Raw genomic sequence first — 25,396 nt, forward strand, 5'->3', positions numbered from 1 at the left:
ATCTAGGACCAGTATGTGCAATTCAGTGCCTTACACACAGTATGTGTTCTGTTAAAGTCATTACATTAGTTATTTATTTACCTGAGCCTTCACAGAGGATTAGTTAAGGGATTATGGGATTACATAAAAGAAAACAAAAGCATACGTCATATTTCCAAGGGACATACATCCAGTTAGTGTATTATATTATTAAGACAAATAGGTGCTCCAAAGGTGAAGATATGGCATTACTTCTTTTTTTGGGAGAAAGTGTACAGCCTATTCCCAATGACTATGTTAAGGATGTGAAAGTTGGACAGTGAAGAAGACTGATAACACAAAATGATTCATTTGAGGTGTTGGGGGAGAGCTCTGTGGATCCCCTGGACCACCAGAAAGATGACCTACTGGGTCCTGGAACAAATTAAGCCTGAAATGTCGCTGGAGGCAAAAATGACAAAACTGAAGCTGCCCTGTTTTGGACACAGCATGAGAAGGCAAGGTTCTTTGGGAAAGAAAATAATGCTGGGGAAAACAGAAGGCAGCAGGAAAAGAGGAAGGCCAACTATGAGATGGATGGACTCCATAGAAGAAGCCATAATCATGAGTCTACAGGAGCTGAGCTGGGCTGTTGAGGCCAGGACACTGGGTGTCACTCATTCATTCACAGGGTCCCCAGGAGTCGGAGCTGACTCAACAGCACACAACACACACACCCGCCTGTTTGGTTGTTTTGTGAACTTGTGAGCCACGCCTAGGAGTCTGTTCAGTCTGTGATCCCTCTAAGTCCTGGTCCTTTCTCTATTCTGGTCCTTCCACCTATTGCTCTCTCCACCTCCCCTCCCCTCTTTCTCCACTATTTCTAATTCCATCTCACCTTTCTGATATCACCATAGAGATCATTGTCTCTGGGCAGCATCCCCAAATCTTACAGGCTCAGGCCGCATGCGTATATTCCAATAGCAACCCTTCTCTCAGCGTTTATCATGCTGTAATGCATGTGTTTTGTCTTTTTCTCCCTCTAATCTGTTAACATCATGAGGCAGGTACCACAATGGTCTTGTCAAAAGTTATTTCTGCAATGCCTAGCACAGTGCTTGATAAAGTGGACACTCCGCAGATATTCATTGCATGAATCAGTTAACAAGGAGGTAAAGGAACCTTTTTCGGAGCCTAGAACAATTTCAGAATCAGAGTGCATCAGAGTGAATCTTAGAATATTATGATCTAGACTTTGGCTAAGTGACTCTCTTACCTCTACTGACTTCCATTCTATTTAACAGGTATATTAACTGGGATATACATGTGGCTGCTTGTAACAGAGAGAGCCAATTTTAAAACTTAAACAAGAAAGAATTCTATTTCTCTCACACAAAACGGCCCAGAGATAAACAGTCCAGGACTATGAGATATGGCAGCTCTGTTCTATGAGATAATAGTCACAGCCAGACTTTTTCTACGTATCTTAGGCTCCACCATCGTAGGATGAAACCCTTGTCCACGTGGTTCACTGTCACAGCAAAATCCTAGCAGGTCCAGTTTTGTCTTGGAACCCTTGGAACCTGCACCCAAAGTGCATTGCATTTCTTTTTGGTACTTGGAACTGATTCTAGGACCTTCTGGATCTTCTTAGGGCCTCTTGAGTCTGCTATGAATTTATAGAACTTGTCAAATTGAGAGACTTTTCACTGATTTCACAATCCCCACTTTACCTCCAAGCCTTTTCACGTGGGGAGCACCAAAACCTTAGCCTGAGTTGGGTATCTATGCCAAGGATGCCAGCTGGTCCTCATGCCAAGCTCATCAACCAAGGGTGGTGTGGTTTCCGTAGGTACAGGACCCACTAACGTCATAGCCAGGCATCCTGGCAAGTTACAGGAGAGAAATCCCTTTGAATAATGTTAAGCATATTACCTACTTGGCTATAAGAAAAAAATGGATTACTTACTTTGCTATAAGGTTGCCACATACCTTATGATTGCACCATAATTTCTTTACAATGCCTTTCTGTTGGGTTTCTGTTATTCTGCAGAGAAGTCATTAGATTTTATGATTAAGGTTTGAGATGAAGGCCAACATACTCTATCATTTCTCCCCTCCCAAGATGCACACACACACACACACACACACACACACACACACACAGCACCCAATACCCCACCTCCCACCACCCCAAACTCCCCTTTCCACAACACACACACACACACACACACACACACACACACACACACACACACACACACAATCCCTGGAGGAAGAGGGGAGAAAAACCAGAGTTGGAGTGAGAGCTGTATGCAGCTTTCTAGAGCAGAGCTATTGGCGTAACTAGAAGAAGCTGAATAAACCAAATAGCGATGCCTCCCCCTCTCCTGCCCCAAACTGAACACACTTTCATTCTATAGACCTCCCTTCAATGCCTTAGACAAAACAGGATCAGTGTGGGTTAGCATGAGCTGATTCTGCCAGTTTCACAGGGAAATAAAAAGAACCAAAGATCTGTCTGAAGTTGTTCCTGGCAAAGGCAATAGTATTTTCTGATCTTTTAAAAGACATTATCTAATTGATATACAATCTGCAGTCAACTCTGTAAAGTGGTAAAATTCACTTTTCTTTGTGTTTTGTCTGTCTCTGTGTGAGTAGTGACTGATATTTGCAGGATTTTGGTTAATTATTGTTGAAACTACATTTCCGTTATGTATGTTTTTCTTTTCTTTCCACCTTCTCAAAACTTCTCCTTTAAGGCAGAAACTTTCCATTCTTGGTTTCATCCAAAAGACAAATATTTCTGGGAAAACACTGAGTTTAAGCTATTCAGCAATTCTGGTGTTATGTAACTGACCACACTTAGACTTTCAATTAACTTGGGTTACATTTTATTGAAGAGTGTCATAGAATAGAATAACTAGTCAAAAATTAAAAAAAAACCTCTTCTGTGCTTTTAAACAGGGGACATCCTCTTGAAATATATGTCACACCTTGTGATAATGACAGAAAGTAAATCTCTTATCATTCAAAGTATTCTAAAGTCCACTGACAGTATTCTAAGACTGATTTTAGTGCTTTGAAAATTTTTAATCGCCGGAGCTTTGCTTTCGGTGTAGTTTCCATAACTCCAGCTCTCGGCACCCTTCCCCTCTTGCTCTTCTTTCTCTCTGCTTATTTTTGTTTGGTCTTCTTTGGTTGTGGGTGTATCTTGAAACTGTTTAGAGTGTTTCCCTTCCACTGAGGAGGAATCATATGATTCATGGTTTCAAACAACTTCCTTAAATACATATCAACTTGCAACTCACTTTCATCATTTCTGTCTTTATCTTTCCTTCCTATCACTTTTCAATGTCTCTATTTTCTTTCTCCCTCGCACTGAACTGACCATTTTTTTCCTCTCAAAGCAGAGAGTCCTTCCCCTTTTCTCTTTATTTTCATGTCCCCACTACAATCCCATTGTCCCAATCTTAAAACCTTGCAGGTTTTGTTCTTTCCCCTCATATACTTGCAGCATGCTGCCTGTCATTAAGTTGCAACATTAATTTTTCCAAAATATCACCCAGATTCATTTCTTTATTTCAAAGCCCTTATGTTGTCTCCGCCTAGGTGTTCATTATTGGGCATGTCCATCACTCTAATAGCTTCCTTCAGAGGGCTCTGCCTCCGTGCTTCCTTACCTCTAAACTAACCAATCGGCACGTATTAGAATCATCTCATTCACACTCTGTTTTATCATTTCCATTTCCTCTTAAGAACAATTCAAGAATCTCCACAGTCAGCTACTTTACCAAACCTCATTTCCCTGACTTATATGAGTTACTTCTCCAACCAAATATCATCCTCTGAACCGACCATCCTCTCCACTGAAAGACCCCCGCCTCTCTTCCAGCCCATGATTCTCTTTTTCTTTAAGGGTAGTAGTTGACACAGCCTTAATAAAAACTGCAGTTATCTGCAAGCCCTTTAAGAATGAGAGCCTGCGGACCGCTTTTCTCAGTGTCCTCTCAATAACACATCGCTCAGCCTGCTCTGCCCTCCTAACCTGCACTTACTGATTGTGGCTTTGTAAAGTCATTTCTCATTTATTCCCTTCATGTCCTTTCTCTGCTTTTAGAGTCCAAGCAACTTCAAGGTAGAGACAATATTGAGTGATTTATTTATATCACTCAGCAGTAATTATGAAGCACTTACTGAATTTACAGCATGGCATTTATCTACGGATTTATCTATCGATTGATCAAATAGTTATTGAACATCCATCATGTGCCAGGCGCTGTGTGAGGCGCTAGGACACAGTAGTGAGAAAAAGCTGACATTTCCTCCACCTTCCCAGAGTTTGGGGGAAACAGACATTTATCAAATAACTGTACAATGGAATGTAAGATTACAGCTGTGTAGAGCTACAAGGAGAGGAACCTGGTGCCATGAAAGCACATCGTAGGGGGCTTTAACCCAGGTGGGAGAGGAGACGAGGGGAGGGTGTCCCCAAAAGACAGAAGCACATGTGTAAAAGCTCTATGATTGTGGGGGGTGTCAGATACTGCTACCACCACTACTACTATCTATCACTACTACTATGCTACAACTACTGCTAGGCCACATTGAACATGAACCATGGTGCCAGATACTGTGAGAAGAGTTAGCTTACTTAATTCCCACTGTGAGCCAATGAGGATGGTGTTCGTATCCCTACCTGTTATAGGCTTAGAGACATGAAAGATCTCGCCTCAGAGAGAAGCGATGCTTCTAGGACTCAATTCTAGGCGTCTCTGACTGTAGAGCCATCACTCTTCGCCACTATGTGATAGCTGTTCTAACCTACTTGGATATTCAGTGCCATTTCAATACCATTAGTATGGAAAAGGGAGGCTCCTTTAGTTCTGAAACAAGGTATGATGTGGCTAACTGCCCAGCAAGTCCTTCCATAATCTTGGTTAAAGCCCTTCACGGCATCAGGTCACCCACCTCCCACTCTGCAGAATGTTTTGTTATATATCACACAGACCTGGCATTACATCTGAGCTGATTATTGTAGGTTTCAGCCATGTGAACAAACTTCTAGCTGTCCTTTTCTTTTGTGAAATCTATAATTAGATGAAGAATAATGCTTAGTTAGCTCAAGTTACACATAGTATTCCAGCAACCAACTTCCTCCCCAGGGGAACGGCATCAACAATTATGAGTAACCGCCAATAATTGGTAAATAATTCGTTGAAAAATGTGTCATCGTGACCAGAGGAGTCCTCTTCCTTTGGCCCGCCATCTGTCGAGTGCTATTTGTTTATGTTTCTTCTGTCTCCACTTTCTACCCCCCTAGGGCAGCCTCTTCTTTAGTGGTAGTAGGTGCATCTAAAATTGGCTCGTAAGGTGCTTGCCTAATAAGAGAACGTAATACCAGAGCACTGAGAATTTTAACTTCTACCTTTTAGTATCTCAGTGATCATTAATAAAACCACTTTGGACCCTCAGAAAATGAAAGCAACTGTCTACTGCTTAGTAGAGTGTTCAGAGGACTCTTTGTCTTTAACCAAGCATGACTGGCTCTTTACCCTTTGCAAAGCAAGGCTGAAAGTTCAAGCAAAGAGTAGGTGAATAGGGCAACCCAGTTAGCATAGCTGGAAACAGCCAGAGCAGGCTGCCCAGCTGATAGTGGGAAGCTGAGCATGAAATGTGTAATATCAGTGAGCACCACAGCCTGTAAGTCTGAAGAACAGGGAGAAGCACGTCACTGGGCTATTGAAAGGAGTAAGTAGTTTGCATTTTGGTAATTCTTTGATATTGTTGGGGGGAAGCCTCAAGAAGTAACAGATTTATTTGCTTATGTCCTCCACCAAAAATCTTTTTAAGGACCTACATATAGCTGAAGGTATCCTTTAAGAATAAAACGTTGCAAGATGGCTATTACCAACTCCATTCAAAAGCGGGAAAGGTTTCCAAGCCCCTCTGTTTAGGTAACGCTGTGTGCTTGGAGAGGCAACAAGCACTCAACAGTCCGGGGTGCGGAAGAGACCCCTGACCTCTCCCTCATTTAGCTTTCGTCCCATAGCTGCTGTGGCTGTTGTTGCTACCGTTGTTATCGTTACTATTGCTCTCTTAGGACTGTTTTCCTCTAAACTTTTCACTGGGCATATAGGACATTACAGACCAGCGTTGAGTGTGAGGACAAAACCCAGGCCTTGTCATTCCTTAGCACCCTATGCTGATATTGCCACCTTCAAGACTAGTTCATCACCACTTATTTCCAAGCACAATGTCCACTATGCTTACACCGCCCTTACTCTTCTGTCATGGAGTACAATCTATTGCCCAGCAAACATGTGAAGAACATGCAGATGGCAAACCAAAAACGGTACATGAATACAGAATCGCATTAAAGGGAGAGTGTGGGGGTAGGGAGGGAAGGAGATACATTTTTATTCAAGGCCTCCTATGTTCCAAGCCCTTGATCTGGTGTTTGATATAGTATTCTATTAGATGTTTTCTCTGGTATAGTTAATTTAACACTCATGGTAAGCATGAAAGGAAACATGAGGACACTAAGAATGTGGGAAGCGAGGTTCAGGCTTGGTTGACAAGTCTTCTAGAGCTGGGATGCAAACCCTGGCTCTCAGATGCCAAATGTCCCATCATTTACCCAGGCACATAAATATTATTCCACATCACCCTATGTGTATAACCATACCCTGTCATAATTTTTATATTTTTCACTTTTTCTTGCAGCCAGGGAAGTACAGTAAAATCCAGGAAAGTGCGGTGTCATAGAGGCCAGTGAGTAAATAAATGAATGAATGAAGTATATAAACTACACATTTCCACATCTAGATAGATTCTCTGAAAGAATTGTCTGCTCTTACCAACTCTCCATGTATTGGCTCTGGTGAAATTGTAAAGCAAGAAATTTTTTTTTCTCTTCAGTTTCGGCTTCTTCCATACCTCTTCCCTCTGTTCTGTTATATCCTAGGAATCTTCTATTGCTATTATCAGTGACCACCCAATATGGCACAATAAAACTATTCCTGGCAACATCTTAATGCTTTAAGTATAGATTGTGTCTGGTCTTCTCCCCTCCCGCAACTTTATCCAAATTGTAAGTGTACAGTACCTTATTGTTAACTATAATATTAGCACAACGTTGGACAGATCTCTAGAACTTTTTCATCTTGCATAACTGAAACTTGATACACAATGAACAGCAACTTCCTCTCTATTCCTCCTCCCTGCAGCCCCTGGCAACCACCATGGTACTTTCTGCTTCTATGAGTTTAACTACTGTAGATGCCTCATATAAGTGGACTCATGCAGTGCTGTCCTTCTGTGACTGGCTTATTTCACTTAGCCTAATGCCCTCGAGGTTCATCCATGCTGTTGCATATGATAGGAAGTATTTGTTTTTAAGGCTGAATAATATTCCATTGTATGTATCTACCACATTTTCTGTATCCATTCATCCATTCGTGGGCAGTTAGGTTGTTTCCACATCTTGGCTATTATGAATAGTGCTGTAAAGAACATGGGAGCACTTAGACCTCTTTGAGATCCTGATTTTAATTCTTTTGGATATTTACCCAGAAGTGGGATTGCTGGATCATATGTTCTATTCTGAACTTATTGAGGAACCTCCATACTGTTTTCCATAGTGGCTGCACCAATTTACATTGTCACCAACAGTATACAAAGGTTCCTTTTTCACCACATCCTTGCCAACTTTTTTTTTTTTAATCCTAACAAATGTGAGGTGATATGTCACTGTGTTTTGATTTGCATTTCCCCGATGATTAGTCATGTTGAGCACCTTTTCATGTACCTGTGGGTCATTTGTATGTTTTCTTTAGAGAAATGTTTATTCAAGTCCTTTGCCCATTTTAAAATTCAGTTGTTATTATTATTATTATTGTTATTATATTATTATTATTATTTGCTATTGAGTTGTAGGAGTTCCTTATCTATAATGGATATTAACTCCTTATCAGATTTGTTGTTTGCAAATATTTTTATTCCCCAGGTTGCCATTTCACTCTGTTGACTGTTTCCTTGGCTGTGCAGAAGCTTTTTTGTTTGATGTAGTTTTCTTGCTTGTCTATTTTTGTTTTTGTTGCCTATGCTTCTGGTGTTATATCCATGAGATCATTGTGAAGACCAATGTTATGAGTCTTTTTCCCTGTGTATTTTTCTAGGAGTTTTACGGTTTCAGGTTGTATGTTTAAGTCTTCAACCCATTTTGAATTACTTTTTGTGTATGGTGTAAGATAAGTAGCCAATTTCCTTCTTTTGCATGTGCATATCCAAGTTTTCCCAGCACCATTTTTTGAAGACCCTACCCTTTCCCCATTGTGTATTCCTGGCCGCTTTGTCAAAGATCAGTTGACTGTATATGGGTGGGTTTATTTTTAAGCTCTCTATTAGATTCCACTAGTCTATATGCCAGTTCCATACTGTTTTGATTACTGTAGCTTTGTAATATGTTTTGAAATCAGAATGTATGAGACCTCCAGCTTTTTTCTTCTTTATCAAGGTTGCTTTGACTATGCAGTGTCCTCTGTGGTGGTTCCATATGAATTTTAGGATTGTTTTCTATTTCTGTAAAAAATGCTATTGGAATTTTATAGGGATTGCATTGAATCTATAGATTGCTTTGGGTAGTGTGGACATTTTAACAATATTAAGTCTTCCAATCCATGAACACGGGATGTCTTTCCATATTTTTGTGTTCCTCACCCCCCTCCCTGAAAAAAAAACACCTGTTAGAACTAATAAATGAATTTAGTAAAGTTGTAGGATACAAAATTAATATATAAAAATCAGTTGCATTTCAATACACTAACAATGAGTAATCCAAAAACAATCCCATTTATAATAGCCTCAAAAACAATAAAATACTTAGTAATAAACTTAGCCAGGAGATCAAAGACTTGTATATAACTTGTATCTAAAACGTTACTGATCTCCTTTTAACAAAACTTGACCTGTTCTCCTAGGACCATACTAGGTCATGGGTAGGCTAATCTAGTAAATAAATTCAAATTTAGTTATAAATGGCTGATTGGTTTATCCTTCCCACATATTGACCAGGAGTATTTTAACTCTAAGGTATGTGTAATAATGTGTAGGACTGAGTTCCTACAGGAGAAATATTTTTAAATAAGTATTTAAAAAAATTATAAACTGCAACACTTGATTGCTCTATCTAGCATAAAACCAGCCCCTTTTTTTGGATCAGCATTTGGACAAATCACCTATATTATCAGGTATGAATGGAAGTAGTTATTCTTGGACAAGCTCTCTGAAATTATAATGTAATTCAGTGAGAAGACATCATTTGAGATTTTCCCACACGGCATACATACACAACTTTTCAGTGAGTCTGGGAAAATACAGTTTTGGGGGAAGTGCAATAATAAGGGAATGGAACTGTTTTTAATCATTTGCCATTTCGTCTCACGTAATCCCTTTTCAGACTCTGTGTGGTAGATGTTTGTCCCATTTTGCAGATGAGGAAATGAAAGCTCAGGGAAGCGGCGCCCAAGCTCACTCCATATACACAAGGATTTGAAGCCAGATCTGCCCAAAGCCTGTTCTTTTCCCTTTCCATGCCAGGTGGCCAGCCAGGGACTTGGTGGGACAGAGAGAAGGGTGCTGAGATCTGAAACCTGAGTGGGGCCTTATGAATTATAAGCTGCCCTGTCCAGGAAGGCCTCCTGGGAGAGGCGAGGCCAAACAAACTGCTTGAGATCCCTGAAGTGGAAAATTTTGAGTAATCTCCAAATTTACAGCCAAAAATTAGGTTCCAGTTGTGGTGGAATGAATCGTATGGGCTGCTGAACTGCCCTCTGGTGTATTTTGTCGTCTTCCCGATCCCTGACGGGTGGCCTGGGGGCCTGAGGGTGGCTTCAGGAGCAGGGGTGGCGGGGGTACGGTTTCCACGCGATTTTCCTCTGGACGCTGGGGACACTGTCCTGGGGTCACAGAAGGATCTAGCCTCCCTGTCTCCACAGTTACTGAGCCCCGCAGGTTCCAGCTGTGTGTGGAGAACATGGCTGAGTGGCTTCAAGATGTTCTCAAGTGTCCAACGATCCTTTTGTTTTTCCTTGATGCTCTCTCAGTGCCATCTCTTCTGCCCTCCTGGGAACATCTGCACACTTGATTCTCTAGCTTTTCAGCTCATGATATATTTATTATCAACCACAACCTGCCTTATGCCTTAACCGGGCAATTAGTGAGAGGACTTTAAAAAAAAAAAAGAAAGGCTATTGAATTCATTTAGGGGTGAATAGTATAAAAGACACGAGCCCTACAGGTTCTGTCATTGGCATGGAATTCTGTCACGTGCCAAAGTTTGATTATAGTATCATCTGGTATCTTGCTGTTGATTTATTAAAACTGGATCTAAAAATGGTTATAATCTTTTGTCCTGACAGCAGATCTTTCTGTTCTGACAAAACTCCCTCTGGCAGTTTCCTCATGAATGGCTTGTCCCTATGGTTATTATCCTGCTGTGTCCCTACAGTACAGACAACTGGAGATGGTGACACCTCACAAAGATTCAGACCCTCCAGGGCCACTGACCACCCACTTCCCAAGCTGTCAGTCCTTCCCAGCCAAAGCCCTTTGCTGCTTTGCCCGCTGCCCTTCCACAATGGCGGGTTACTGTTGGAAGAGCCTTATCCTAATGGGTGGTAGAAAGGAGTCCGGTGGACTGTTGGTAGTGTGCTGATGCCCGGAAGGGTACAGACCCTGGGCATGGGCTCTGGAATACCCTCTGAGCAATTCTTTTCTGTCCTAATGAAAAACTTCCTGGCTTCTAGGATTGCTACTCTTATTGGAGTCGCTCTGATTTAATAAAAATTCAGTAAATAACAGGCAGATAATAGACGTTTTTTTCTGACCCTTCCCTCCGATCCTTTTCGCACTCCCGCGTATCCCGCTGCCCCTTTCTTTTAGCGAAGGAAGAAGACATGCACTTCTAACCTCCATACCACATCCGATTCATTTTTTTGGCACCTGGTGACCATCAGGAAAACCTGATCAACTTGAAAGGGTGGTTTCCCCGATCACCTCCGGAGCTGGAGACATTATTTCACGCTAACTGGATCCATCCATGGGACTTGAGAAAGGGAGAGTGCGCTCCCAAGCACAAACAGGAAAGCCTGACATCACGGAGTGGCGTGGGGAGGAGTCTGCGGCGCCCTCGCTCGCCGCTCGCTCGCTGCGCTCCCTTTGTGGCCCGAGTCGCGCGCACCGGCGGCGGCGGCGGGGGCAGCGCGGCGCGTGTCTGTGCTGCGAGCGCGGCGGCCGTGCGGGCCGGGGGCCGGGGGCGTCGCGGGCTGAGCCCCGCCGCAGAGACCGCGTTGGCCTGGGAGCAGGGCGCATCATGCCGCGTCCCCGTACCGAAGGGAACACTGAGAATGAAATTGCTTTGGCAAGCTAAAATGGTAACGCGAACTCTGCCTTCTCCCGACGCTTCTCTGCTGGGGAATCTTCTCCCGCTTTCTCTGGGCGTGTTTTGGACTCACTCGGAGTGAACGGAGCAATCCGATCCCGTACTTGTGAGCTAAAGCTTTCTCACTCTGCTTTGTATGCCTTCCTCGCTGCGTGTCTTCTGCCTTTCAGCGATACCTACCTTCTTAGCCATTCCCTGCGGTGTGTCCGGGGCAGATGTATGTCAGGGAAGGAGAACTTTTAAGGGAAAAGGACTTGTTCGGCTGTCCCCGCGGCTGCAGCACAAAGTTTAGCCCGGGACATGGAAATCCCGGGAGTCCACGCACACGTTCTCCTGGAGTTTTCTGCACTTGGCGGATTATTTTATGGAAATCAAAACTTTCCACCCCCTGCTAACTTTTAGGATCCCCAAACAATAAGAGGAGGGAAAGACACGGGAAGCGTTCGGCTTCCCAAGGACTGAGGACTCTTGGCATTTTAAATGCTTGTTTGTGTCTGAGTTTAAAAGGCAGTTTTGCTCAAATAACTGAGCCACTTACAAAAGTACAAACTTTTTCTACCAATGAATTATTTTTCCTTTCGCTTAAAGAGGAAAAGTTCATCAGGACTAACCCACAGGTTCTTTTTTTCTAAGAAAGAAAAAAAAAGATTAAAAAAAAGAAAAACCTATTTAAGATACGTGAGCAAGTCTAGGAAAAATAACTAAATGGAAAAGTCCGGGGATTCTGATACCACAGGAAAGGGCTGGGGGCCAAGAAAATCTCAGCATCCCCGTTACCGCAGTGTGTCTTGTATTGCTCTGATTGTAATATTTATTTTGAACAGCCCATCTTGTGCCCTGAGTGCTGGGGTAAAGCAGCAAAGCAGCTGGGATAGATTGTGGTTAGCAGAGAGGAGGAAAAAAAAAAACTCTTTTTCTTTCTCTTTATCCCATCCCCTGGCAGAGCTCGATTCAGGACTGGGGTGAAGAGGTAGAGGAAGGAGCTGTTTACCATGTCACCCTGAAAAGAGTCCAGATTCAACAGGCTGCCAATAAAGGAGCAAGATGGCTAGGGGTGAGTAAAGCTGGAGAGATTGTGAACTTCGGAGCTGCAGTGTGTGTTGTTCTGTGAATATCATTATTATTGAGCAGAGGCAGCCTCTTCCCCCCCCCCCTCCACCGCTTCTCTTTTGGCTTTAAAAAGGAAACTGCCAATGACCCAGTATTTGCACTAGCTGTACAGGTCTGTTTTTGTACTTAATGTTTTTTAAAGCATCTTCCCCTAGGTTCGTCAATAATTCAGAACCTCTTAGAAACATCTTGAGGTATTTGGCTAATAGAGTGGGGATGGAAGGGCAGAAGGTGACACAGAGTCACAGGACCTGAAAACAGCACTGTGATAGACAAGAGCCATCAGCAGTTTTGCCCAGATGGCACCCTTTTCTGTCCTGGTCCTCCCCCTACCGATGCTGACAGCCCCAGTTCTACTCCTGCACTTTTCAGAAGTACCCAGAGTGCTCAGGGGACAGACCATTCCAAATCTGCTTCCTGGGAGAGGTGGCACATTTCCCACTGTCCCCTCCTTTCTGCGGCCCATGGCCTGGGAGGAGGCAGATGCATGCTCAGTACCCACGGCTTCATGCGGAGAGCTCCCGGAGTGCTGGGTCTGTGGCGAGAGACACTGCCTCCATAGGCAAGATGTTTTCCCACGGGATGGGATCTGGTGAGGTTATTTGTTATCACCTAATGGATCCTTCGGGGCGTCCCGAAGAAAGGGGAGTGTGGGCACTGGAAAGCTTGGGGGCCAGATCACTACCTGAGCAAACACCAACATGTGGAAGAACGAAGGAAATTCTTGATCCGGAGATAGGAGTCCTCCTCAGAGAGGGCAGTGAGAGGTGACCCAGGGAGCCTTGAGAAAGAAACTCATGGCAGGCTGATAGAGGGGATGAGCGTGGGTCCTGGGCTGTACTCCAGCCAGCCTCAGGCTTCACAGGTGATGAGGATTGTGCACCGATCTTTACCGGCTTTGGGCGTCCGAAAATTCCGAGTGCTTTAAGCCGCATTCAAAGGTGGGGCATGAAGGAGGACAGGAAACAAAACTGCCCAGGGCTTCCCAGGAAGACCAGAGGCAGCATGTGACTGGTGACTCCTGGAACTGAAGGCAGGATGGCCAGCAGCAATGGGTTCCTCTGCCACAGGCCTGCGAGCCTGCTGACACAGGCCTTCGTGGCTTCAGCTTCCCGAGCTGGTTCAACTCAGGTCTTCCCTGCTCTGCACTTTGGGCCGAGGTCCCAAAGTATAGAGTAAACTGTTAGTAAATTGTTAGGCCCCATCTGCTGGTGCGGCCTGACCTGAGGTCTTCACTGAACCGGTAGGTCCCTTACTCAGAATATGATTCTGAAATTAGGTGCATCACCAGAAGGCCTGATAGAGAAAGAAGAACTAGAACTCTGGCAAGTCATCACTTTGTTTCTGGTGGTTGCATATATATGCATTTTATTTAAATGTGGTGTTGATGTGACTTGGACTTCCTGAGCACTTCAAAATGATTCATAAGTTCTGAATCAGCTGCCTTCCAAAGAGTTGCTGCATTTTCTGATGCCAGGTTGCTCTTCTCTTTCTAATGAAACTGATGTTGCTTGGGTGACAATTTTAGGTTTTAGCCAAACACAATAGCAGTGAATGAGTAAGTCATGGGGAAGTGGAGGGGTTGGCTCTCTAGGCCCCAAACACACAAATTATGGTTCGCTTAGATGTTCACAGTTATTTAGCAATTCTCACTGACTGTTCTGTTCACGGGGCACCACTTCTATCCCCCCACTCCCCCCCCCCCCCACTGTTCTCAGATTTATACAGAGTTTAGAGTTGGTTCATCCAAGATTTAGCAGTAGAGCGGAAATATAGAGAGGGAGGATAATGTGAAAAGATGGCTTCTAGCTGGTGGAGGGATCTGCACCTTCCCTGCCGTTTCACCCCAGTGTGATTTGCTGCCACCATCCCCGTCCTCAAGAGCAGCGTCTTAGGAACTCTCCAACTCCGATCCTGCTCGTTTTTTTTGTTTTTGTTTTTGTTTTTTTTTGTCTTAGGTGTACTGTTGGGAAGGTCTGTTTTTGTCCTTGGGAATTCCAGACTTAATTAAATGTGACTCAACCCACTGAGCCATAGCAATTACAAAACCTTTCACTTTAGGATTTGGTGGCTTCTCCTGATTTGTTTTCCTACATTCCAGTAACCCTTTCAGAATACTTCAAAGCAACCAGTTTTAGAGTGAACTAGAGACTGAGGTGATGACAGCCTTATGGGGAAGGTGCTACCACGATTATCTCTTTATCCGCATGAGGAAACTAATGCCCAGAGAGGTTAAGTGGCTTGCCAGGATCACACAGCTAGGAAGTGTAGAGGCTAGACTCAGTTCCTTGCCATCAGGAACTGCCTGGGACCTTAAGGCTGTTTCCAGAGTAGTGGAAGAGGATGAGAAGAGGCAGGATACTTATGGTGCACTTGCCCTAGACATTGATTGCACCTGGTGCAGGACTTGAGTGATGCGGCCATCTTTTAGTGACATTTTGAATGATAACTTGAGCTACAAATTGAGATAGTTGTTGTGAAGAGGTGTATCTTATTGGTAAGCTCTCGTTTTGGATGTGTAAAGTATGGCATACCAAAGACACATACGAGGTTATGCAGCACTTGAGGGTGAGCACAATTCTCATTACATGTCTGTAAGACTTGTTCAAAAAGCTTCGAAGACTGAGTACAATTTTGGTATTTTCTAGTTGTCAGACCTCAAAACATAAAGATTCAGGTTTGGAAAGGATAGCAAAGTGATTCTACATCCTTAGGGCATGCTGTTTTGTTTGTTAAATTTTGCGTTCAGTTGATCTTTTGAAGTGAAACACCCCATCTTTGGTTGTAAAATATACAAGCCAGCATGGCCCAGGCTGGGTTTACTGATGTATGCGGCTGCGGCTTTGCCTGCTGACAATGAGGTTATGTTGGACAACTTTGAAAAACCAAATATTTGTAACATACTGACCCAGTTGTCCCTTTACATTAACGTCTTAGACTCGGATAATTTTACTGGGCTATAGCCCTCAAAGAAAAATGGCTCCAGTTATGTCAGCATCATAAAGTCTCAGGGCTGGAGGAGTCATTAAAAATTAATTTCACCCAACCATTCAGTTAGCGTATAGAATGTCCAGTGATTTTTAGAAGGGCAAATGGTCCAAACTTATTATTTTTCTTTGGTCCCGGCATTGTGGTTATATAGTGACAAGATATGTAGAAGTGACTTAAGAAAATATCAATATTTTATGGAAGCAGAAAATGCACCATTTTGGGAAGAATACCCAAGTGGACAGAGGAAAAGGTTCCGATGGTTGGTATTAAGACCCCATTCTGCTGTCTTTAGAATATGACAGACACAGGGCCCAGAAAAATGTGTCAAACCTAAGGTAAGTTCAGAGTGGGGTTATTTGTTTCACACACAGGATTGATAGGGCTGGGTCACCCCTGCAAGGTTTGTGGGGAGTGGAACTGTCAGTGGATAGTCACATGGCTTTTCTCAGTTCTACGCTTCTGTGGTTATGTGGTCCTGCAATGGGGGCCCAGTACCTCCCTTCCCTAAGTCCCATGTTTATCACGCTGTCTCCCACAGAGGCCCTTGCTGGGCTGAGTTGAAATCCTACGTAGCTGGGAGGCTGGTAAAGATTGTGAAATAGGACAGGAGAAAGCAGAATATCCTCACAAATAAAAGCAACTAGAAATCTGTCATAGAACCTAGCATTTAGGGTGACTTGTGGCCAATCCGTGGGTTATATGGGGTCAGTGGTATCATAACCACTTGTCACATCTGGATCGAGACATTGACTCTCACTTGGACACACTATTTGGATGGACTCCACCTGGTGTTCCGGTGGTTTTGCTGTCTGCATGGCCTTCAAATGGCATACAGTTCCTCAAGTTTTCAACTAACTTTACTTCTAGGAAGCTTCTCTTATTTCCCAAGTCTAGAGGAGGTATCCCTTCTGTGTGTCCCGAAGCAACTCCATCTCTCGGTCATGCATTTACCTCACTCACTTGTAATCGCCTGGTTATTTGTTTCTGCTCCCCACTAGATTGTCAGCTTGGCGAAGTGGGAAAGGTGGCCATCTAGTTGCAGAAACTCAATGAATGTTTGTTAAATGAACCAATCAAGCTTCATCCCTTTTGGGGAGACTGATATTGTCTTGGTAAATGTGAGTGTATGGTTGTTCCTCATTTAAAACAAAATCAGCATGAAGACGTTAGCTTATAAAGAAGAGGAGGGGAGCGTGGGAGTGAGAAAAATCAATTAGGTAGTGATTACAGCTATCACACATCCTTTCTGGAACAAAGCAGGACGCAAACAAAGGTAGTGATTATTCATTTTTACAAAAAAAAGAGTCACAGCAGTGCAGTAACTAGAGAATTCTCCAGTGCCTTCGAAAAGCAAGAGGTCCAATTGTACTTGTCTTATTGCAGAATGTTGAAGAAAGAAGGGCAGTGCGTGAGTTAAAAAATGTTGGCAAGCATTATAATTATGTGTGGCTGGAACGCCCAGGAGCAGGATTTTAGAGCTGTAAGGAGATAAGCCCTGGAGGAGCCCTTAGTTTATAGCTGGCCATCCTTGTTTTCATCTAGGAGAACTGGCCCTTGGGTTGCATCATTCTTGCCTATGGGAATGTTTAATTTAGGCTTTAGAAAGTAAATTTCAAAAGTTAGTAACCTAACCATCTGTACATGAACCCACTGGTATGATTCCTTTTGACTTTGGGAACATGTTTCTAAAATAATCCAATATGGTAGCCTACACCAATCAAGAAAATGGAGTAAATTTCAGTTTCCTGAGCTAGTTGGGTCTTTTCACTGTTTTCAAAACCTATTGGGATCTGTGTAAGGACTATTTAGCATGTTATCAAGAATATCCATTTCAGTTTATCCATCCAGAGGACATCTAATCAAGTTCAATGTACATACATGTCTGGCTTCAGCAAATGCATAACAGCATAAATGTAAGAGGCCCATGAGCTCCTTATACTTAAAGTATACGTTCTGTTAAATCAATGTGATAAACATATTTCATTTTTATTTCCATGACATTATAAACAAAAAGTTTCTTGGAGTCTTAAATTTAGAAAGAAAAGGAGAGCACTAGGTAAATACTGTAGCTTCCTCTTAATACTGGTCACTTAGCTGGCATTTGTCACTTCGCTATCCTCCTTATCTTAGTTTCGTTTGTTCATGGAATCCATATCTTTTTATGCCTCCCCCTTCTAAATAATCAGAATCTTATAGTGACTGTCTTACACATTTTATATTAAAACATGCAATATTAAGCTCAAATAAGTAAAGCATTTTAATTTCTACCATGATATACTTTTTATAGAAAAAAATGATTTCTGTAAACACAGCAAGGACTTTATGATTAAATGGGGGAAGATACTGAATGTTGCCTCATTCCATTAGAGGAGCTCAGCTAGCTAGTACTGTATCTAGTTTGCTGATGGGTGTGGATATCTCCACAGAATTGAGTTGGAATCTGGAGGTTTGGGCAGTTTCCGGGTCATTGGCTAATAAACTCACCTGGTGTGAACTCCCTCACTGCTGCTGTGTCTCTCTGTATGATTCTGTCATCTGTGTTTGAGTTTGCTAACCTCACCTTCGATAGCATTCATTCATTCATTCATTCATTCATCAAAAGCCTACTTTGTGCCAGACCCCATGTTAACTCTTGGGACTCCAAAGTAAAAGTAAACACCCCTTGTTCTTAAAGAACGTACAGGGAGACAGAAATGTAAACTAACAACAGTATGTTGTGGTCAGTGTGATCCATGCTATCTGAGCCATCTGCACTGTGAGCTCTGGGGAGGGGCTCGTAAATCAGATGGGAATGGGGACATGGGCAACCCAGGAAGGCGGCAAGGAAGAGAGGGCCCTTTAGTGGTGAGTTGACAGATGAGTAAGAGTTAAATGAGGGCGTGTGGGGCACTGGCATGGAGATTTCAGTCAGAGAGCACTGCATGGGGGGAAGCATGGAGGCTGGACAGGGGACCATTGTGTGGGGCCCCGCGTGGGGAAGAGGGAACGATGCCTGGTGGGAAAGTGACAGGAATGGAGGCTGGAGAGAAAGGCCTGAGCCGTGTCCCTGAAAACCTGGTGTGCCAAGCTGTGGGGTTTACTTTGTCCTGAATGCCAGCGCAGTCACTGAAGGGCTGTCAGCAGAGGGGCACGGTCAGATTTGCATTTTAGAAACATGACTGACAGCTGAGGGATGGATGCGCTGGAAAGGAGCCAGACTGGGGTGTGGAGAGGAGGAGGAGGCTAACGTGGTAATGAAGTGAGGAAAGGGGTGAGGACCCAAGTGGAAGTGGTGGCAGAAGAACACAGAGGGTGGGAGGGGAGAGGGACGGGCATGGGGGGTCAGAGTCCTGGCCCCCGGTTTCCAGGAGCGGGTCAAAAGCCCCTGGCTTTCTGGGTTCAACAGCAGCAGCATCTCACTGGGTGAAATGTCCTGGGGACTTCCAAGTCAGGCTTCCTCTGTATCTACACGCAAATGCCTCCTGTCTTGTCAGAGGCCCTGCAGGATAACCAGACCCGGCATGCCTGATGGGTCGTGCGAAGAGACGAAACCTCAGGGTAGGCTCACGGCGAGCAAGGCCGCCGGCAGCACTGCTTACTTCTCAGATTCCACAGGACTTGGGAGAACTGGTGGTTTCTTTCTTTCGATGTTTTTTTGTTTTTAGTCTTCTGTTTTCCTACAAACTAAACAAATTGAATCTGTAGGCCATGGAGAGAGAATAAATATGGAACCCACAGGACTGTGATTACAGAGCTGTATTTTAGACAACAGCAGTTAAACTTATAATTGTGTTGTTAGGGACACAATTTCTCTTTCCTCTCTCTCTCTCTCCCTCTCTCTCTAAGTTAACATTTCACATTTTATTTTTTAGGTTTTGGTGCATCTTTGTAATGTCACTCATTCCGTGGCCTCTTCTATATAATTGATTAAAGCATGATCAGTCTTCAGTTTACAAAGGAATAGAAACAAAGGGAGTGAGGGAGGGAGGAATGAAGAAAGGAAGGACAAGCTTACATTCGGTAGAGGTCAGCACCTTGGAGGAAGCTCAGGTTGTCTTGTGCAGAGAGAGGCGTGTCGTTTACCACTGATCCGTTTGGCTTAACATTGCGGAAATACTCGTGCCTTTTCACTGACTTGCCTATGTATTGTGTTCCGATGATTGGCGTTTCTGCCTTGGTCCCTCCTCCTTCATGTCATGCAGTGTATGACTGACTTCTAAGGGTAATACTGGTGGTGGTTGGGGTGGGATGGTGTGTTGGTGGTGGTTTCATTATTTTTCTTCACCCTCATGCACTCCTTGGCCTACATTTCCTAGCGTTTAAATGCTTGTGCCATCTGTGGTCCATTCATTTGAATTCGTTTCCACCCAGTTAATCTTATCCCATGTGCACTCCCCCAGACGTTTTCTGTTTGTTTGCTCTTTTCAGCAAAGAATTGGGCAATTCAATTCTTTCCTTTATTTTGTTTCCTGCTGACTTAAATACCCATTTTCATCTTTTATAAAAGCGAAGCCAAGGCTGAGTCCTCTCAGTTTCATAACTCTGAAGATAATTTGAAGGCCAAAAACAACCCTTTTCTGCTAAAAGTAGGATGTCTTTGGTCAGTCATATCAGTTACGGTTCTTTGCAACCTTCTTGCCATTAACTCCTCCTTTCTTAATGTGCCGTTTTCACGCTTATAACTTCTGTCACCGCTAGTGATGGAGTTAGACTCTGTGGACAGTTTTTAATTACAGAACATTTCATGGATGTAGGTAAAAATAATTGAAACTGGATTAGATATTAGCTAAAAATAAAATGCTTTATAGTCATGACTTTGCCAATTAAAGTCACAATACTTGAAATTGTTTATTGAGATAAGTTATGCTCCTAAATAGAACATTCAGGAAATCAAAGCATTCAGGTAGTTTTTGAAGTACAGGGAAAAGATTTGCTGTTTTCTGTCCAAATGTGGATACCTCCTCATTATGAACATATCTAGTTTTTGTTTTGTTTTGTTTTGTTTTGTTTTTTAGCTGAGCCAACGGCTGCTCAGCTCGGGCCGGGACTTGAACCACTGTTGCTCAGAGCTCAAACCCTTGAGCGAGCTCTTAACCAACTGAGCCACTCGGCTGGCCCTCTAGTTTTTTTTAAAAAGATTTTATTGGAGAATTAGGGAAGGGAACAGTGTTGGGGAATCGGGGAAGGGGAACAGTGTGTTTTTCCAGGACCCATCAGCTCCAAGTCAAGTTGTTGTCCTTCAGTCTTAGTTGTGGAGGGCGCAGCTCAGCTCCAAGTCCAGTAGCCACTTTCAATCTAGTTGTGGGGGGGCGTAGCCCACCATCCCATGCGGGAGTCAGACCGGCAACCTTGTAAGGAGCACATGCTCTCTGCGTCTGAGCCGTCCGGCCGCTTGTTGGCAGCTCAGTGGCAGCTCAGCTTGGGCGCAGCTCACTGGCCCATGTGGGAATCGAACCAGCGACCCTGTTGCTCAGAGCTCGTGCTCTAACCAACTGAGCCACCCAGCCGGCCCCTGAACATATCTATTTTAAAAATGACCTAGACAAGTATTAGCAGGGCCCAGGGCCATGAAGGCCTTGCTGGAGAATTAGCTCATGGTTCTCTCTTCTCAGTTGAGGCCTTTGCAGGAGCTGGTACATCCTGGCCACTCTTCCTTTTCCAGGGGTATTTCCAGCAGGAGCCCCAGCTGAGGGAGGGAACCCAGTGCAGTGGTCAAGAGGCTGAGCTTTGGGGCCAGACAGACCTGAATACAAGACTCGCGTCCGCCACCTGTGAGCTGTGCGGACTTGTTATGACGTTCCTTAACCTCTCTAAGCCTGAGTTCCTCACCTGTGAAGGGAGGATAACAGTATCTTCCAGACAGAATTGCTGTGAGGAGTGAAGGCGTTGTTTATGGAAGGTGCTTGGCGCAGTGCCAAGGATATGGTGGGCACCCACTCCCTGAGTGGTGGGGCTCGCATCAGGACCCCACTTTTGTATCCTGCTATGGAACCTTGTAGAGGCGGGGGTCCCTTTCTTACATGTGCCCCCTGAAGCTTGGAGTTGTGTGTAAACCAGTTTGCTTAAGAAACAGTATCAGCAAGACTCTGAGGCATCTTCCTGACGTCACTCCCCCGTTTTGCACATCTGGGAGGAAGGGCCACGGCAGGATTTAGTAATCCTTGTTTCTTAGAAGTAATATCTACTGTTAAGATATTTCTCTGTCTGGCTGCCTGTACAGTGAAAGACAAGTATCACGTGGGCTCCAGTATTTTGCATGTCAAATTCCTTCAGTTTTCCTATAGAGTTAATTTGTTGTTCTTAGTTTTAGGCTTTAAAAAATACTTTACTACTTAGCTATGAGCCATAGTCTGTTTTCTGCGTTTGCTATTTGTGACTGAAAAATGGGAGGTTAGGAAGCAATTCTTCTAAAAATTGCGCAGTAAGCATTATGCTCATCATTCTTTGTTGGGCATAATTTAGGATGTTAGCAAATTGTGCTTGCCATAACTTTAACCATAACCATAACTGTAGCCATAACCATAACCATAACCATAACCATAACCATAGTCATAACTTTCAAGTTCTTGACTAAATTGCTTATGTTAAAATAAAGATAAAACTTCTCACTGTGCCACATGTTGATCAGCTAATGCAATACTTGAGGCCCAGCTGACTTGTTCCTGAGGTAAAGATTTTCAGAACATCACTCGACTTTTTAAATCTTCAGTTTTCTCATCTGTGAAATGGTGATAATACCTAGCTTCTTCCTGTGGGTTTTGTGAGGATCATGTGAACTAATGTCTATAAAAGTACTTTTAAATATGTAAATCTTCATACAAGCATAAGGATATTCTTACTGTTGTTATTTAAGCTAAGGCTTTCTTTTTTTCTCTCTCTCTTCACCACCTAAGTGCTGGATGGTCTGTTCATTAGTCCTGCCTTTTTCCCCTCATCCTAAAGGCCATCTTCTCTTTTTCTTCCTACTTGCTGATTACCTAAGGATGTCTTCATGTTCAGCAAGGAACAGTGGTTCCAATGCCACCACCATTGTCACCCCTGGTATTCTAGGTGCATTGAAAATGCAGGGGTGACCAGTTAGCTCAGTTGGTTAGAGTGTGGTGCTCATAACACCAAGGTTGCTGGTTCGATCCCCGCATGGGCCACTGTGAGCTGCGTTCTCCTTAAAAGAGTCAACGATGCCATTGCAGCATGAAAGCAATGTGTAACCAATGACCGTGGCTGCTCCCCAATAAAAAAATGCAGACAAGGCTTCTCTCTACAGATTGGATGTGGGGAAAAAGTTCCCCACATTCATAGGCTTCTGAAGACAGATGATGCAGTGAACACCTTGCATGTGAAAAAACTTTCTATCTTCTCTTTTTTATTTTCTCCAGTTTAAATTTTTATTTTTTTTAACTCATAGCTGTTAATTCTCTCTGATTCTTCCTTCTTTCCAGTACTTTTAATTTGTGGCACAGAAGGGTGATAAAGTGAACGCACCAAGGAATGCAGAGTACTTCCAGCCTTCCAGAGCTGTTAGAAAATCAAAGCTTGGTTTGGGGCCAAGTCCTGATGTGGGACTTGAACTCATGACCTAATGCCAGAGGCAAGAATGTTGCCAGCCGACCCGCACTGACCCTGGTAAGACGTAGGCATCTACAATCCTTCCTTTGAGTAGCGCTTTTGTTGCTTTCTGTGTTTTCTCCTCTTTCAGCCTTTTCCTACAGCGTCCCTGGCTTCCCTGTTAGCAATTGAATGTTCGTTTTAAGATCTATTTTTCTCACTGTCTTTCCATTTGCTTATTGCAGTTGCTTCCTTCTTGCTTTCCATTTCTCCTGGGTGAGTTCCTTTTTTTGTTCCTGTTCCTTCCTGTCCTTCTTCTGGATTAAAAATAGCCTCCAGGGCCTCTGGCTGTTTGCCCACGAATCTGACCTTCCTTGTATTCATCTAGGGCCCTCCTGAGCGTCTTAAGATGCTTTTCTGCTCTCTCAAGAAACTCGAACCCCTTCACCCATTGCCGGCTATTTGCGCCTGTTTTTTGGCTGACCTGTGGGGATCCCTGACCCTTGCACTCAGAGCTGCAACTGAAAATGAAATCTCTTGTACAAGGAGACTGAATAAGTGATTTGCTCATGTCAAGTGTTACCGACAAACACTGAATTATGTCTGCATCTGCTGACGGTGTGGTGCTGAAGGAGAAGGAACTCGTATACCCCGGCTCAGGGTGCATGTTTCACAGGCATCTATGTGCAAGGCGGTGATCTGGTGGTTAGCGGAGCCCCAGGCCCCAGCTTCCTCCAACATGCTGCTGTGGGTATCCCGGAGGGACCAGCAGCCCTTCTGCTCCCCGCAGCAGTGTTCCTCAGGGAGGTAAAGTCGGTTAAAATGTTTCTGCATGGACATTCTTTGGCTAGAGTTGGACGATTATGATATTCTTCACAAAAATGATTTTCTAGCCAATGTTGACCTAGACAGTCCACAAATGAGCGTCTGCTTGAGGGACAAAGGCTTGTAAACCTTGAGATGACCAGGCGGAAAGAGCTGATGGCAGCAGCTCTGTTTCCAGCCCCTAGCCCTGTTCTGCTTAGAGTTACAGCAAGAGGGTTGATAATACTCCTCTATGTGGCAGAAGAAAGTTTGAAAGGTTTCCTTCCATCTACCCGTCCCGCTCCCTGTGTGGCTATGTCTCCATGAAAAGAGCTAGCCCGATCCTTAGCCGAGAGCCCAGAGTTGTAGGTTTCATTAACCGTAGTGAGTGAAGTCCACGTTCACGTGCAGCTCTGACTTCCTCGTGTCGGTGCTTATGCCATTGGATCAGCCTGCAGTGCTTTTCTGCTCGCTGACTGACTGGTGAACTCCTACTTAACCTTTCAAGTCCCAGCTCAAATGTCATCTTTACTCTTGACTTTCCCCGAACCCTGTTCTGTAGTAATTACCCTTTTATCTTGGTCTCCTTAGCACTTTACCAAAAGCTCTATTACAGCACTTATCACACTATCCTTTTTTTTTAATTAAAAAAAATTTTTTTTATGTTTCTGCTTGTCCTGTTCGTCTGAGTGCCTCAGGGGTGGGGACCATTTTTAATCAATCTTCGTATTTTCATCACCTGGGACCATGTGTGAGCCATAGTCAGTACTCAGTAAGCACTTATAAATGGTTTGACTTTATCTCTATTATAAAATATGTATCTTTATGACATATTTTTGGCATTTGGTGATGTAAATCCCATTATTTCAAACAAAAGGGAAAATATTGAGTAAGTAAGCTAGATGTAATTTATATTTTATACTTCAACTAATGACACAATAAAAAAGGAAAATGCTGCTTTTGTCTTACCTTTGTCATCATTGCTTGATCTACACATTTCATGATCTCATGAAAACTGACTTAACTATGATGGTGACCTCTACAGAAGGGATGGCATGGTATTTAGGGTTAATCCATAGGCTTCTTAGTGACATGTAGGTTTGAGTCATGGATAGACCTCTGCGAACTCAATTTCTGCTTTGAATTCCAAAGTTCTGTTATAGTTTTCACAAATCTTATTCTCTTATATATGAGGGCTGCATTTTGCTTTAAGCTTGGATTAATCCAGTATCAGGCCAGTTTGGCTTTGCTCTGCATAACACATTTTTGTAAAGGGATTTGACACCCTTCTACACATAATGACGAAGCTTCTCAGAGAGTTTGAAGGCAGGCTTGTTGTGTAGGGCGCTTCCTGGGGCTGTGTTCCTCTTGCCAGGATTCATTGGCAAAAGGGACTTAAAAATAAACGACATAAATTGTGTAATATTATCTGGATACTTTTCGGTCTTCATTAGTCAAACTCAGCTCTCTTTGCTCTCTTACCTTGTTGAACTCTCCTCTGCTCTGTGGCCTTTCATTCTGAGCCCTTAAATTTCTACATTAGGCAAAATGGAATGCCTGTGCTGG

The 25,396-nt window shown here is 43.5% G+C and overlaps 1 protein-coding gene and 1 non-coding gene across 3 annotated transcripts in view; both read left to right on the plus strand.

Annotated features, from left to right (window-relative positions):
- Positions 1 to 25,396, plus strand: part of RGL1 (ral guanine nucleotide dissociation stimulator like 1) — a 226,258-nt gene that overhangs the window by 96,577 nt on the left and 104,285 nt on the right. For both annotated transcript variants that reach the window (XR_002123139.1, XM_019635546.1), the window contains exon 3: positions 12,345 to 12,455. Coding sequence is in view for 1 of the 2 variants with exons in the window: in XM_019635546.1 (XP_019491091.1) it covers positions 12,345 to 12,455 (111 nt within the window). In the remaining variant the exon portion in view is untranslated. The remainder of the gene's footprint in view (positions 1 to 12,344; positions 12,456 to 25,396) is intronic.
- Positions 22,553 to 22,626, plus strand: TRNAM-CAU (transfer RNA methionine (anticodon CAU)). Its single transcript has one exon. It is a non-coding gene; the product is annotated as a tRNA-Met (tRNA).

This window comes from Hipposideros armiger, unplaced genomic scaffold, assembly GCF_001890085.2.
Source record: "Hipposideros armiger isolate ML-2016 unplaced genomic scaffold, ASM189008v1 scaffold_22, whole genome shotgun sequence".
Lineage (NCBI taxonomy): Eukaryota > Metazoa > Chordata > Mammalia > Chiroptera > Hipposideridae > Hipposideros > Hipposideros armiger.